This window comes from Myotis yumanensis, unplaced genomic scaffold, assembly GCF_028538775.1.
Source record: "Myotis yumanensis isolate MYYU_CA2020_CCGP unplaced genomic scaffold, mMyoYum1.0.hap1 SCAF_19, whole genome shotgun sequence".
Classification (NCBI taxonomy): Eukaryota; Metazoa; Chordata; class Mammalia; order Chiroptera; family Vespertilionidae; genus Myotis; species Myotis yumanensis.
In genome coordinates this window covers 3,635,030-3,648,532 of record NW_027223770.1, presented here as the reverse complement: position 1 = coordinate 3,648,532, position 13,503 = coordinate 3,635,030, and the positions used below count along the sequence as shown (strand labels likewise).

The 13,503-nt window shown below is 46.1% G+C and overlaps 1 protein-coding gene across 10 annotated transcripts in view; it reads left to right on the top strand.

Annotated features, from left to right (window-relative positions):
- GIT2 (GIT ArfGAP 2) overlaps positions 1-12,088 on the top strand; it is a 52,452-nt gene extending 40,364 nt beyond the window's left edge. For 9 of the 10 annotated variants that reach the window (XM_070399915.1, XM_070399910.1, XM_070399916.1 and 6 more), the window contains 4 exons: positions 3,291-3,373; positions 3,986-4,174; positions 8,272-8,335; positions 8,873-12,088. In XM_070399915.1, the coding sequence (XP_070256016.1) occupies positions 3,291-3,373; positions 3,986-4,174; positions 8,272-8,335; positions 8,873-9,085 (549 nt within the window). In that variant the 3' untranslated portion in view covers positions 9,086-12,088. The remainder of the gene's footprint in view (positions 1-3,290; positions 3,374-3,985; positions 4,175-8,271; positions 8,336-8,872) is intronic. The other variant, XR_011469049.1, reaches the window with a different exon arrangement.
- Positions 12,089-13,503: the final 1,415 nt, after the last annotated feature.

Here is a 13,503-nt window from a genome sequence, read left to right as displayed (position 1 = left end):
TACTTCATAACTGTAATTTTGCTACTGTTATGAATCATAATGTAAATATCTGATATGCAGAATGTATTTTTATTGTTACAAATTGAACATAATTAAAGCATAGTGATTAATCACAAAAACAATATGTAATTATATATGTGTTTTCCAATGGCGACCCCTGTGAAAGGGTCGTTCAACCCCCAAAGGGGTCGCGACCCACAGGTTGAGAACCGCTGAGCTGTACGGTAACTTTTCTATTAACAGCTTTGAGAGAGCAGCACTTTTAACTAATGGATCTTACCTCTGCATGTTCACAATAATTTTTCACAAAATTAAATGCTGGCTAACTTGAAATCCTATAATGTTTTTGTCGACAATAATGAAGGGCTTAATTTGTAAGTAACTGATTTCCTGCCAAACGTTGTTTTCAGTACTGGAGAAACATTTCCTGAGTACTTTTATAGATATATGAGTTATTACTCTTCTAAAATGTTTAAATGAGACTTGGTACTTTTGATCATTATGAGGGTAGTGAATTTGATTTGTAATTATCAAATTTATATCAAGGAAGGCAAAAACATCCATTATAAAATGTGGGATTTTCTGGGCTTAATTCTATTTTCTAGATTTTTCCACTGGAACAGCTCTGGATGAATTTTCCAGAATAATTATTTAAATGCAAGTCTTTTTATTACATTTACGTGTGTGTGTGTGTGTGTGTGTGTGTATAAAAACTGAAGGAAAATAAATTTAAAGATTGGTCAAACATTCCCTGTGAATGTAAGATGGGTGTTTGTTTTTGAGATCACCTGTGAAGAGCCTGCTTTCGCTGTTTCCTGCACTGGACACAGGGCCTGCCTTTGTCTTCCATCTAGACTTCCAGTGGCCAGTGACTCACAGCTTGATTCATGAAGCCAGATCAAATGGGCAGCAAGTGAAGCAGAAATGGCTTTCTTGTAGGAGATATAAGCGAAGGGATCTTAAAAGTTATAGTCAATTTACAGAACTTAAACTCTCTAACACTTTCAATCATTTGCCAGATGAATTTGAGTGGATAAAGTATGAATTTTAGGAGCCAGCACAAGTGTCTTCTATTAAAGTGGCTAGGACCAAATAGAGCATTTGGGGGGAACGTGAAAGACCAGCAGACAGAGAAAGAGAGCCTTTTCCCTGGGAGAGGACAGCGAAGCCATGAGGATAGTAAGCAAAATGTGATGTGAACTTAGGAGCCTTCCACCTGGGGGCTGGCTGCCCTGCCTGTCCACATAAGGGGCTTCAGAGGACCAGGCAGCATTACCAGTAAGGAGCAAATAATTACATTTTATGTAGATTTTTCTTAAACTGACTTACTCTAAGGTAGCCACTCTTTTGGATGAAACTGTAGAGTCTCCAGATGTTTAAACAAGACTCTCAGTTTACAGCTGACCCTCAAACAACATGGGGGTTAGGGACGCCGGCCGCCCCTGCATTCAAAAATCTGATTATAACTCAGGTTGGCCCTTTGCATATGCAGATGTCCAACCACCAGTTGACCCTTGAACAATGTGGGTTTGAACTACGTGGGTCTGAACTCTGTGGGTCAATTGAACTGTGCAGGTCAATTGAAAAAAATTTTTGTGGCCCTGGCCGGGTAGCTCAGTTAGTTAGAGCATTGTTCCGATAGGCCAAGATTGCGAGTTTGATCCCCGGTCAGGACACGTACAAGAATCAACCAATGAATGCATAGTAAATGGAACAACTAATCAGTGTTTCTCTCTCTTTCTCAAAAAAATCAATCCTGTATTCTTTTTAAAAAATATGTATTTTTTTTTTATTGATTTGAGAGAAAGGAAGGGACAGAGATAGATAGAAACATCTATCTGCTGCCTCCTGCATACCCTCTACTGGGAATCAAGCCAGCAATCTGGGCGTGTGCCTGACCAGGAATCGAACCACTGACTTCTTGGTGCATGAGTCGGCACTCAACCACTGAGCCACACCAGCCTGCATTCTTTAAGGAACAACTGTATAGCAATTTCTTGCTCTCTTTTTTTTAGCTATTTCTTTAGCCACATTTTATTGCAGCATTAGTACAATTCCTTATGTCACATTTTTTTTTAATATATATTTTTTATTTTTTACAGAGAGGAAGGGAGAGGGATAGAGAGTTAGGAACATCGATGAGAGAGACATTGATCAGCTGCCTCCTGCACCCCCCCACCGGGGATGTGCCCGAAACCAAGGTACATGCCTTTGACCGGAATCAAACCTGGGACCCTTCAGTCCACAGGCTGATGCTCTATCCACTGAGCCAAACCCGTCAGGGCGAGTCACATTTTTTATTAACTCGGATTAAATTCAAGGTGTAGAGCTGGAAATAGCTTAGATTTGTATTTTGCGAAGTAATCAGTTTAGGTTTTAAATCAGCTTCCACTGATTTCTATTCTAGATGAAGACGTTCTCAAGCATTATGGATGAAATATATACTGAGGGAAACCCATGTTTACTAAATACTTCAAGGGACTGTGGTCCCCTTCAAATTTTGTCACCCTGGAAGGCCCTATACTTAGCTGTGCTGCCATTTGTTCAACACATTTTTACTATTCCTCTTAAATCTGCCACCCATTTTTTAATTTCCACAGTTGCATCAGATCTTTATATTTTGAGGGTTAGGTGTTTTGAGAAACAGATAAAAAAGGTTGGAAATCAAGTACACACCAGGTCAATCTATTTTGATTCACAAACATGTGGCAATCAATTAACAATACTAGTTTTCTGGTCTGATAAAACCCTTCTGAGGAGTTCCTGGAGAGCCGTATGTGTTTTGAGCAGTGGTGAGCCTCAGGGCCCAGGCATGGGATATTGGAGATAGCAGGAGGCCTGGGCTCTAGGTCCTGTTTTTCTGCTGAGTCTGGCCTTGGGTGTGTCATTTTCTCACCTGGTGTTAGACTACTAGTAGATAATCTGCAGGCAGCTTCCAGTGCTGAAGGTCGATGGGTATCTAAGTGTTGGCATTTTGCTATTCAGTGGGACTTGTCGTATTATAGTTACACTCATATTCCTTGGAGAACTAAGTGTGGGTGTGTTGCTTGTGTGTCTGCATTAGTTTGTACCAAGGATCTGCTTATGGAGTAGCCACTGAGCTAAGAATGGTGCAAAAAAGGAAAAAGTATTTTTGTATCCACTGTTCATCTTTTACTAGATTTTCAGTAAAGGGTTGGCTCCGTCCCAAATGAGATCTGGGCCATGCAGGTAATGATTCCTGGAGAAGGGCGGCTCCTAAGGAGTGTCTGATGCTCGGAACCAACGGGGGCCCCTTTTTTCTCTTGTAGGCGTCCAGACTGGAGAAGCAGAACAGCACACCTGAAAGTGACTATGACAACACTCCCAACGACACGGACCCAGATGACATGGGGTACAGCTGCAGAAGGATGTGCCAGGGGTCGGGCTCTGAAACCAGATGTCTAGCCAGCTGTGGTCAGGAGACGTAGTTCATCACCTGCCCCCCTTTTCTCTACTTCCAGACCCATAAAGTCTTAAAATATTGGGGCATAAGTTCATAGCTCAACACCTCTTCTCATCACACATTATTGCCACAGGCAGCTTTTTTTTCCTTTACCAGCACATTTTATGTCTCTAAGTCTCTGTAATGTGCTTCAAATCAGTACTTCACTTTAAGTCGCTGTGAGGTTATATTCTGCATTTTTACCCCATGGGACTGGCTCAATTAGGGATGGCTTTATAAGGACGCGCCCTCCCCATTGCAGTTATTCCCTCCCTTTCCCCATCTTTACCCTTCTTACAAGAGTCTTCATTTCCAGCCCCGTGGTGAATGAAAGAGCCTCCATGTGAGCTGTGGCTGCCTGTTGGTGAAACAGCCTTCCCATGAGTCTCCTGCCAGACAGGATAAAGGGAAACACAAAAGCAGCCTGCTCTTGTGTTCAGCAGATGCACGGCAGTGGCTCCTAGAAGCAGAGAAACAGCTGATAAGCACCTGCTGCATTAGCCTCTTCTGTAATGTCCACAGGTCAAGCAGGAAGGGAAGGCAGAGGAGTATGGTGTGGCAAGGTGATGGCTCAATACCAGATATGGCAGAACCCTCCACGGCCCCAAGCCCCATCCTCCCCAGCACCGAAGACGTCATCCGGAAAACTGAGCAGATCACCAAAAACATCCAGGAACTCCTAAGAGCAGCCCAAGAAAATAAACATGACAGGTAAGGGCTTAAGTCCTGCCTGGGAGAACATGCACCTGCTCCAGAGGTGCTGCTCCAGATAGAGACGGAGTTTTTTCAGTGTCCTGATTTTAAAGGTTTTTGAAAATTTCAGGTTTACATAACAGGTTTAAGAACAAGTTTGTAAATTTGGGTTTGTTTTTTTACATGGTATTTTCAGTTTTTCATTCCTCTTATGAAGTACTCTGAAAATAAATGTCTCTAGGAATAGAGTCGCTGTGTCGTTGGGACAGTGATATTCCTAGTTCTAGGCAGAGAAGGGAGGAGCTCCTGAGAACTTGCCCTTGATTCTTCCCGGCACCACTGCTCCCTGTGATCGCCTTAGCTAGCCAGTTTGCCGACGTAAAAGATACCCTGAAAGGCACCTGATTTCTTATGTCTCCCGCGTGTGCCTGTGCTTGTAGTTGTATGAAACGTCTAAGGCACAAGTGGTTTACCAATAAAAGTTGCTCGAATCACCATTCACGTAACTGTCTGCTCACTCTGAGTAGAACCATATCGAGCAGAGCCACTTCTTAGCATAGGAAGGGACTGGCTCTTGTTCTAACTCATCCTTTTCTCCTCTGAGAACTTCCGCTCAGTTAACTGTTCTGGGTGACATCCTACTTTCATGCGCTTGGTAGTTGTCAAAAATATAAATATCTGCCCTACGGCCATTTCTGGCTTCAACGATCGCAATATGGTGCTTGGTACAATTTGGAAATTTTTTACTTTGTAGTGTACAGATTTATTCAATAAATGTCATGATCTGATTTCTTTTTTAAGACCATGAGAGTCCTGGCTGGTTTCTCTGTGGTTAGAGCATCAGCCTGTGGACTGAAGGGTCTCGGGTTCGATTCCCAGTCAAAGGCACATGCCTCGGTTGCAGGTTCTTTTTTGTTTGTTTTTTCTTTTTTTTCGGTTGCAGGTTCGATCCCCTGCTTCAACCATGTGTAGAAGGCAACCAATCGCTGTGTGTTTCTCACATCAATGTTTCTCTCGCTCTCCCCATCCTCCCTTCCACTCTCTAAAAATCAATGGAAAAAATATCCTCTGGTGAGGTTTTAAAAAAAGACCATGAGAGAATGATGTAAAGATTTTAATCATTAGCTCATTCTGTTGCTTTAAACCAGAACTGGTGTAGAAAATTTATATTTTACAGTCTGTTTGATGTTCTTTTAAAATCTCCGGTTACTTACGTACTCAAGATGCTTTTATTCACAACCTTGTGTTGTACTAATTAAGCCCATGCCTTTTCCTCCTGTTGATCCATCGCTTGTGTTATCTTAAGTAGACCAATAGCCCGTGTGGACACATTCAGGCTTGGTCCTGGTCCCAGCAAGCTCCCCTCAGCCCCTGACCATCCCTCAGCCTGGCTCTACCCCCTGCCTGTATCTCTCTCACACACTCACATACACAGGAAATCACACAATTCAGGATTACTACATATTAGGCACAAAAGCCTTTTTGGGGGCAGATAACAATTTGAAGTTGTGAACATGAACTCCCTCTGATAAAGGAGGAGGACTTTCTCTTTAATCTGTGTGCTTTCTTTTGTGGCTTATTGAGGACTTTACTCAAATATCTTATAAAGAATGAGTTTTTGAGAGCTGTCCTTAGGAAAAATGTCTTCTCTGTGTAGCAAGGGAAAAGGGTGAATTATATTTTTGGATCAACATGAAAACCCTAACCAGCAAAACGTAAAACTCATATGGATAACATACAACTCAAGATAGATGTGGTTCTCAGTAAATGTGATATTAATGGGTATACTAGTGCAGGAAACGTTACGTCTGATACAGGGGTTGCTGAGGGCGTTGCCTTTTCCTTTGAGTGTCTGTGTGACCAGATGGATTGTTGGCCCCTTGAAATTGGCAAGTTAAATAACTCCTTATGCATTGGCATTTTTGCTATTACATGGTGTGTGGTTCTAACTGCTCACAAAGTTAAAAGTGAGGATTTCCCATTTGAAGGCATTTTAAAGTAATATAAACCATTTTCTTGAGAGGTGATGGTTTCATTAAAATGTAAGCAGTCGTTTTTTTCTGAATAAGTTTTTCCCCCAATTACAGTTGACATCCAGTAATATTTTATATTAGTTTCCGGTGTGTAGCTTAGTGGTTAGACATGTATATAATTTACGAAGTAATCCCCCACCTGGCACCATACATAGTTATTAAAATGTAGGCAGTCTTTATTAAAATGGTTTCGATACTAGATTTCTTACAAAGATGAAGTGCAGAGGTTGCTGATGACAATTTTTAAGCAGAAGCCAACTCTATGAGCTAAAAAATGGGGAAAGAATGTTTCTTGAAGGTGTTAAGTACTAGGATGGATGCTGAAGGACTTTTGGCTTTCTGTCTTAGGAGGACAATTTTAAAACAACCATGTGGGTTCTGTGTAAGGCCAGACCTTTGTATTCACACCATATTTCCTAACATGCGAAACAGGCTCCTAAAGCACTTTCCCCGTGTCCGTCTCCCTCTTGGGCGCTGTGGGTCATTTCTAGAAGCAATACCAGGCCTGGGGGCAGTGTGGTACCTAAGAGCTGTCACGTAGCACCACGTTCAGTTTCTCTTGGTCTCTGCACCTTTTAACATGTACTAAGGGCAGAAATATAACATTTTTAAGGTGCAGGAAACTAGCCCATATGTCGCTTGTTGTAATGCCAATAGTAAGAACCCTAAATGAAACCAAAGTCTCAAATATTCCAATTCTCATCACCTAAGAAGTCAGAATCAACAGTCATTAGTGAAAAGAGGCTTGCTATTAAAGTGTGAATTCATGGCCTCGTACCAGGAGAGGCCTGTAGTGTGGCGGTGAGGGTCCTGGGCTTAGAGGCTGGAAGGCCAGGGTTGAGTTCTGCTCTCTCACCAGCTGCGGGACCTTGGACAAGTTCTCTGCCTCTCCAGGACTCAGTTTCCTAATACGAAAAATGGGTGTGATAGTAGTGCAGCCTCATAGGGCTGTTGGGAGGATTACATGAGTCTTTGCAAGGCACTGAGCATGGAGCCTGGCGCGCAGTCAGCCTGAACGACAGTATGAGGATGGGCAGATTTAATGCACTTTGTTGTCTGTGAGCTTGTCCAGAAGCAAAGTGCTGGCTGTGCTCATAGCTTTGTTTTTTGTTTTTGTTAATCCTCATCTGAGGATATTTTTCCATTGATTTTTAGGGAGAGTGGAAGAGAGAGGGAAAGACAGAGAGAAACATCGATGTGAGAGAAATACATCAATTGGTTGCCTCCTGCACCAGCTGAGCCAAATCGGTTAGGGCCGTAGCATTTTATTACAAAGTCCTGGTAACTTTATGAGGAAGTGGATAAGTGATTGAGCAAGATGACGCTGCTATCAGTGCTTCCTCTTTGTCCAAAGTAAAGCTTTAGACATCCCAACAATTCAGATGCATTGAATTGAAGGAATTTAGAAATGTCTGTAGGTTTTTGCTTTTTAAAAATATATATTAATTTCAAAGAGGAGGGGAGAGGGAGAGAGAAATAGAAACATCAGTGATGAGAGAGAATCATTGATCGGCTACCTCCTGCACAGCCCCTACTGGGGAATGAGCCCACAACCCAGTATGTGCCCTGACCGGGAATTGAACCATGACCTCCTAGTTCATAGGTCGACGCTCAACAACTGAGCCAAGTCAGCCGAGCTGTCTGTTAGTTTTAAGTGTTGAGGTGTAGGCTCCAATTCTAAGGTATTTTTTTTTAGTACTTTATTTTTAACTTCTGTGGCCTTTTGCATGGAAATCCTTACTTTGCTTTCAAGAAGTTGGGACGATGAGAAGTAAATGTCCAGCTTGAGGGGGTGTGAATATCTTTGCAGACTGTTTTGTGGCCCCACCTGGCCAGTAGTGTAATGTTGCCTATGCTTCAGACCTGGAAACTGTTTTGTCAGATGGAATGAACTTTCAAGAAAGGAGAGGGGGACCCTCATCTGTAACCAGGTGCCTCCTGTTGGTGTGGGATCCGCAGTGGCTAGCCTCGGCCTCAGCCCCTTCATTAAGGGAATGTACATGGAACCTGTGCTAGCCCCTGAGCGTTTCTGCCTCTGAATTATTTTACTGTCTTTGAATAACCTTTTCAATGTTCTTGCAGTTATACTCCCTGCTCAGAGAGGATACACCTGGCTGTTACAGAAATGGCAGCATTATTTCCCAAAGTAAGTCACTTCCTACTTACTTAGTTCAGATCCTTTTAAAAAAACTGCAAGAAATTTCTTCATTACCTTGATAGCACATTATTCTTTTTGTGGCACAAAGAGTGCTTACATCTGTAAACAGTCAGATACAGTATTGAAATATATTTGTTCTACATGAATACTGGTTTTAATAAGACAAGAATGTCTGAACCCAGTGCTAAAAAGCAAAGCATTAATAGAATAAAAACAAAGCATTAATAGAATAAAATTAATAAAATAAAATCTGGAATATTTCACCCAAGTGGAACAATAATACCTCAGAACAGCACATCCTACTAAAATGATACTGCACGCACTTTGACCTTTGAGTTAGAGCACTTGGGCATCTCACAGCCACCAGGGGTGGCAAAGCTTGCAGCGCTCTGAGCCCCCGTTGAAAGGTGCCTGACAAACCTGCTCTCACTGGGGAGCAGCTGAAGTTGTTCTCAGAGGAATGTTTGTTCCCCTCTCGGGTGTCCTCCCTGCACTTCATGGCCAACGGCTGTGTTTTCTGTTTAGAAACCCAAGTCTGACATGGTGAGGACTTCCCTTCGCTTACTGACATCCAGTGCCTACCGACTGCAGTCAGAATGCAAGAAGACCCTTCCCGGGGACTGCAGCCCGCCCACGGACATCCAGCTGGTCACACAGCAGGTCATCCAGTGTGCGTACGACATCGCCAAGGCCGCCAAACAGCTGGTCACCATCACCACCAAAGAGAACAACAACTGAGCAGCGGAGCTGGCCCCTCTGTTTCCTGGGCTTTTCACAGTCCCGTTACCAATGTAGATGTGGAACTCCTGATTTTTACCAGAAACAAACATTTAATGAAAGCTTAAAACTTTTTTGAAAAAGACTCAGTATTATTTTTGCATGTTTTCTAACAAATTTTCAATTATTAATTTAACCCACTTGCCTTACTTTGTGACTGTTTGCCAGTTTTTCTGATGTTCTGTTGTGCTGTCAGTGACTGTTGAGCTCATGATCATGGACATCCAAAAGCATAGCTTCATTGTTGCAAGTTCGTTACCATTTATCCAGCCCTTAAAACTCCCTGCCTATGGTTAAAACTCTAAGTGAGATGTTTTAGTACAACATTTTCTTGAGAGAGTTGGGTAAAAAAAAAAATCAACATTATCTGTTCCCTACCAAGCACTGTGCAATAAGTGAATTTTCTAACCTGTTGCAAATATCTCTCAAGTTTGGAGTGTCTCCAAACATGTATGAGGAGGACTTTGCCACTTTCTAAAAATAGTATAACGATCTCTCTTGGAAGGAAACAATGAATTGCTCCATTTCTTTGCACTGTGCTATCATGAGATGTTTAATTTCTCTATCTTGATCTTCTCTCCATTTTACTATCATCCTGAAGTCCCTGTGGCATCAGATAAGCACTCACCCTCCACGTCGTGTGTCACTTGGCCACGTCCTGGTAGGGGCACCGCCGTGTTAGCACACGTGGTCTGCTCTGCCTTATCACAGGAAACCAGACTTCCCTTCCTGCGGACAGCGGGAGGAGCAGCACCCCAGGCCATAGCTCCTCGCACCCCCTCCCGTCAGTACCGTGAACACGAGAAGAGAAGCCCTCTGCGCCCGGACCTTGTATGGCACCTCTCTCATCTGAAACTCGGTCACTCCTTTGACCACGTAAAGCCTTCTCGAGACCTGCTTCGCATAGCTCGTCCCCTTTAAGGGCTTCTTGTGAGGTAAGATGTATGCAGTCATCCGGGTTTATTTCTTTTTCACTATCGTGCTGGTTTTTAAAAATTGGACATCAGCTTTCAAGAATTCCTTAGAGAGTGTTCTGCTGACTAGCAGCTGCCCCAAAGCTATGGAAGAGCACAGGTGTGAGCTCCGGGACACATTGAGGGGTTTCCGCAGTAGCTGGAGAGACCTTTCTTGTTCTGAATGCCGAGCACATTCCTGTACCTGCTGACTGCAGCCGCTTGGTGTGGGGCCTCAGACCTGACCTAGACCAGAGGCCAGGCCGTGGTGAGGAAGAGGAATGGGGTGAGCCAGGTGCGGAGCGGGGCAGGGGCATCAGGGGGGCCAGGGCACACCCAGTGGCACAGCAGCCCCCAGCCCCACCCGGGCTGCCAGGTGGAAAAGTGGATCTGGGGTTGCCAGAGCATTTATTTCTCAAGAGACTCCAGGAATCGGGATGTTTTTGTGCCATCTCTCTGTTTATAAATGCTGGCGACTACTGCAGACATTTTCACAGCACACGTGGGTGAGCTGTGGTCTCCAGGCCGCTGCGCACAGCCTCTGCCCTGGGGCCCTGCAAACTGGCGCGAGTCGGGCTTCCCTAGTCCCACCTGGGTTAGCCTCTGAGCCGTGCCCGTATGTGGCCACCCTTCCCTTGCTTTACCCGTATATTCTGTCCCGTAGTGCTCCTTCACACGTGTGAAGAAGTCACAGTTATCAAAGTTGCCTAAATACATGCTGAACAAGCCTGCACTGTCACAGAACTGTTTGATTCACAATCACCTTCATAGCTTGACCGTAAACTGTCATGAAAGGAGCACCTTGAGGGTGTTTGCTTGACTGAGTCACTGTGTGGACGCTCCTGCCGGCTTCACGTCACTGAGTAGCTTGGGGAAAGGGTCCAGTCTCCAGAAGACTCGTCCACTTGCTGATGCGCACACCCTAAGTGCCACCCTAAGTGCCGTCGATGCTGAGGGATGCTCCTACCTGCAGCTCCAGCCCCGTCGGAAAGCCGCCTCTGCATGCTGCACACTCAGTGTCCCTCTTCTTTCCTGCCAACACCCGCCCTCCTACTGGGCGCATTGGGTCCTCAGGAAAGGCCCAGCACGCTCTTGAGTTGGTGGCCGTGGCCCCTGGAGGACAGGTTTCTGAATAATGAGTCGTCTGCGATGGGCGCAGCGATCTTTCCTCGGACACGAGGACCTGCGATGAAGGGCGTTGCTTCTGCCCTAGAGGAAGTCCCGAAACGCGGAGCCCAGCGTTTTCGGTTGTAAGAACACCACAGGGTTTGCTGTCGACCACAGCGCCAGAACTCCAGGAAGGAGTTCCAGGTGGCGAGACGCACGGTGCTAGGAGGGCCGCCAGCTTCCTTCTCTGAGCCGCCCATTCCTCAGCCTCGGCCTCAGTGAGGCCGGCGTCGCAGGCTCTCTGTCCTGGGGCAGACCGCCCCATGTCTGCACGACGCTCACCACTTTTTGCACATGGGTCCCACAGCCTTGCACTAATGTCTGTGTCCTAATGTCATGTTTTCCCTGTTCTCAACCCCCTCCCCCAGAGCCGGTAGGTCAGGGGTGCCCTTTACACAACGGGCACTTGCTGAGGCGGCTCCACCCCCAGCTCCGGGAACTGAAGGCACCTCTGCCTCAATGCAAATGGTTCTTATTTGCCAAAGAGCAGTCGGGCAAATGCACACTCGGGAGCTGTCCGGGGCCTCGGGCCCTCTAGGCTGGGAGCCAGGAGCAAGGCAGCCTGGTGGTCCCCACAGCAGCTGCGTGCTCCCAGACATAGCATTTTCCTTCTCGTCCTGGTTGAAGGTCGCCCTTGTTTTTACGAAAGAAAAATGCTGCATAGGAATACTGAAATGCCTTTTATGGAAATGTGTTTTATCCATGTCACCCCTTCTTCTGCACTTACTTTTCATTTGTATTGTACATTCTATTCCTGTAATTATTGTACAACCCTTTAAGCGTTGTAAAATTGTTTTGGAATTTGTGCCTGCTAGTTACACAATAAACAGGCTCTATATCTGTCTCTGTGGTGATTGTATGTCTCCCATCAATTAGTTGATGCTTCAGATACTCCCTCACACCACCACCACCCCCCCCCCCCCCCCCCCCCCCCATGAGACAGCACTGAAGATGCCTCGCCCGGGCGCTCAGTTTACAGGACTGAGGCCCTTTTCCTCCTCTGCACTGAGCAGCGAGCTTTGTTAGGGAAACCCACATCGGGGCATCAGTTCCAGGTACCTTCTCACAATGTGCTCTCTCCCTAAGTTTGACTTTTAAATTCAGTGAGAGTTGGCCGCGCACAGGCGCCCTCACCTCCTCTTCCCAGGTAAGCAGGTCATGGGGCTCGTTTAGTCTAAGGCAGTGGTCAGCAAACTCAGTCAACAGAAACCAATATCAACAGTACAACGATTGAAATTCCTTTTGAGAGCCAAATTTTTTAAACTTAAACTATATAGGTAGGTACATGGTTATTAACTTGATTAGGGTACTGCTAAGGCTTAGGAAGAGCCACACTCAAGGGGCCAAAAAGCCGCATGTGGCTCTCGAGCCGCAGTTTGCTGACCACAGGGACTCTAAGGCCTTCGGTCTAACTTTCAGAGCAAGGCCCCCTGTGCAGGCCCACCCGGGGGACTGAATAGTCACACCGGGTTCATCGGGGCCACTCTCCGTCCCCAGCAGTCATCCTCTGGAGAGGCGACTTGGGCTCTTCTCCCAGATGGAAGGGGTGTGGCAGGACCTGTCACCACAGGCGCCTTTCTGAGCGACACATGCAGGGAAGATGGAGTCCTCAGTGATCCAGCTTGTCTGAGGTCCTGAGCCAGCTGGTCAGGCCATCAGCGCCCACCCAGAAGCACCTCCGAGGGCAGGGCTTCCCAAACGAGCAGGCCCCGCCCCGGGAGGGCTTGCTGAAACCCTCCAGCATCTAGGACCCAGCAGCTGTGGGGAGGGCCTGGGGCTGCTGCTGCGGGTCCTGACCGCTCAGAAGCGCTGCTGTCCACCCTTCTCAGGGCCCTTCCCCACTGGCAGCTCTGCATTTCTGCTTTTAAGTAGGTTTTTACAATAATTCTAATGACAACATTTATCAACTGCTTCCTCTGTGCCAGGCACTGTGCTGGGTTCTTGATGTGGATTAGCTCTAGTCCTCACCACAACCCTGTGGGCAGCAGTGCCGCTGAGGAAACTTACAGTCCAGGTGCCGTCCCAGTGGGAAGAGGGGAGCATGTGGGTTACTGTGAGTCGTCTGTGGAGTCTGTGACGAGGAGGCTCGGAGAACGTGGCCCCGTGGGGAGGGAGGCGTCTCCTGGTCCGAAGGGCAGTGGGTGACGTGAACACAGGGCTTCACTGGATACATGGGGCACAGTCTGCCTGTGCCCCTGGAGTGGAGGCTGTGCCATCCTTGAGCCCTGGGCACTGGGACCCCTACAGCGTTTGTTGAGT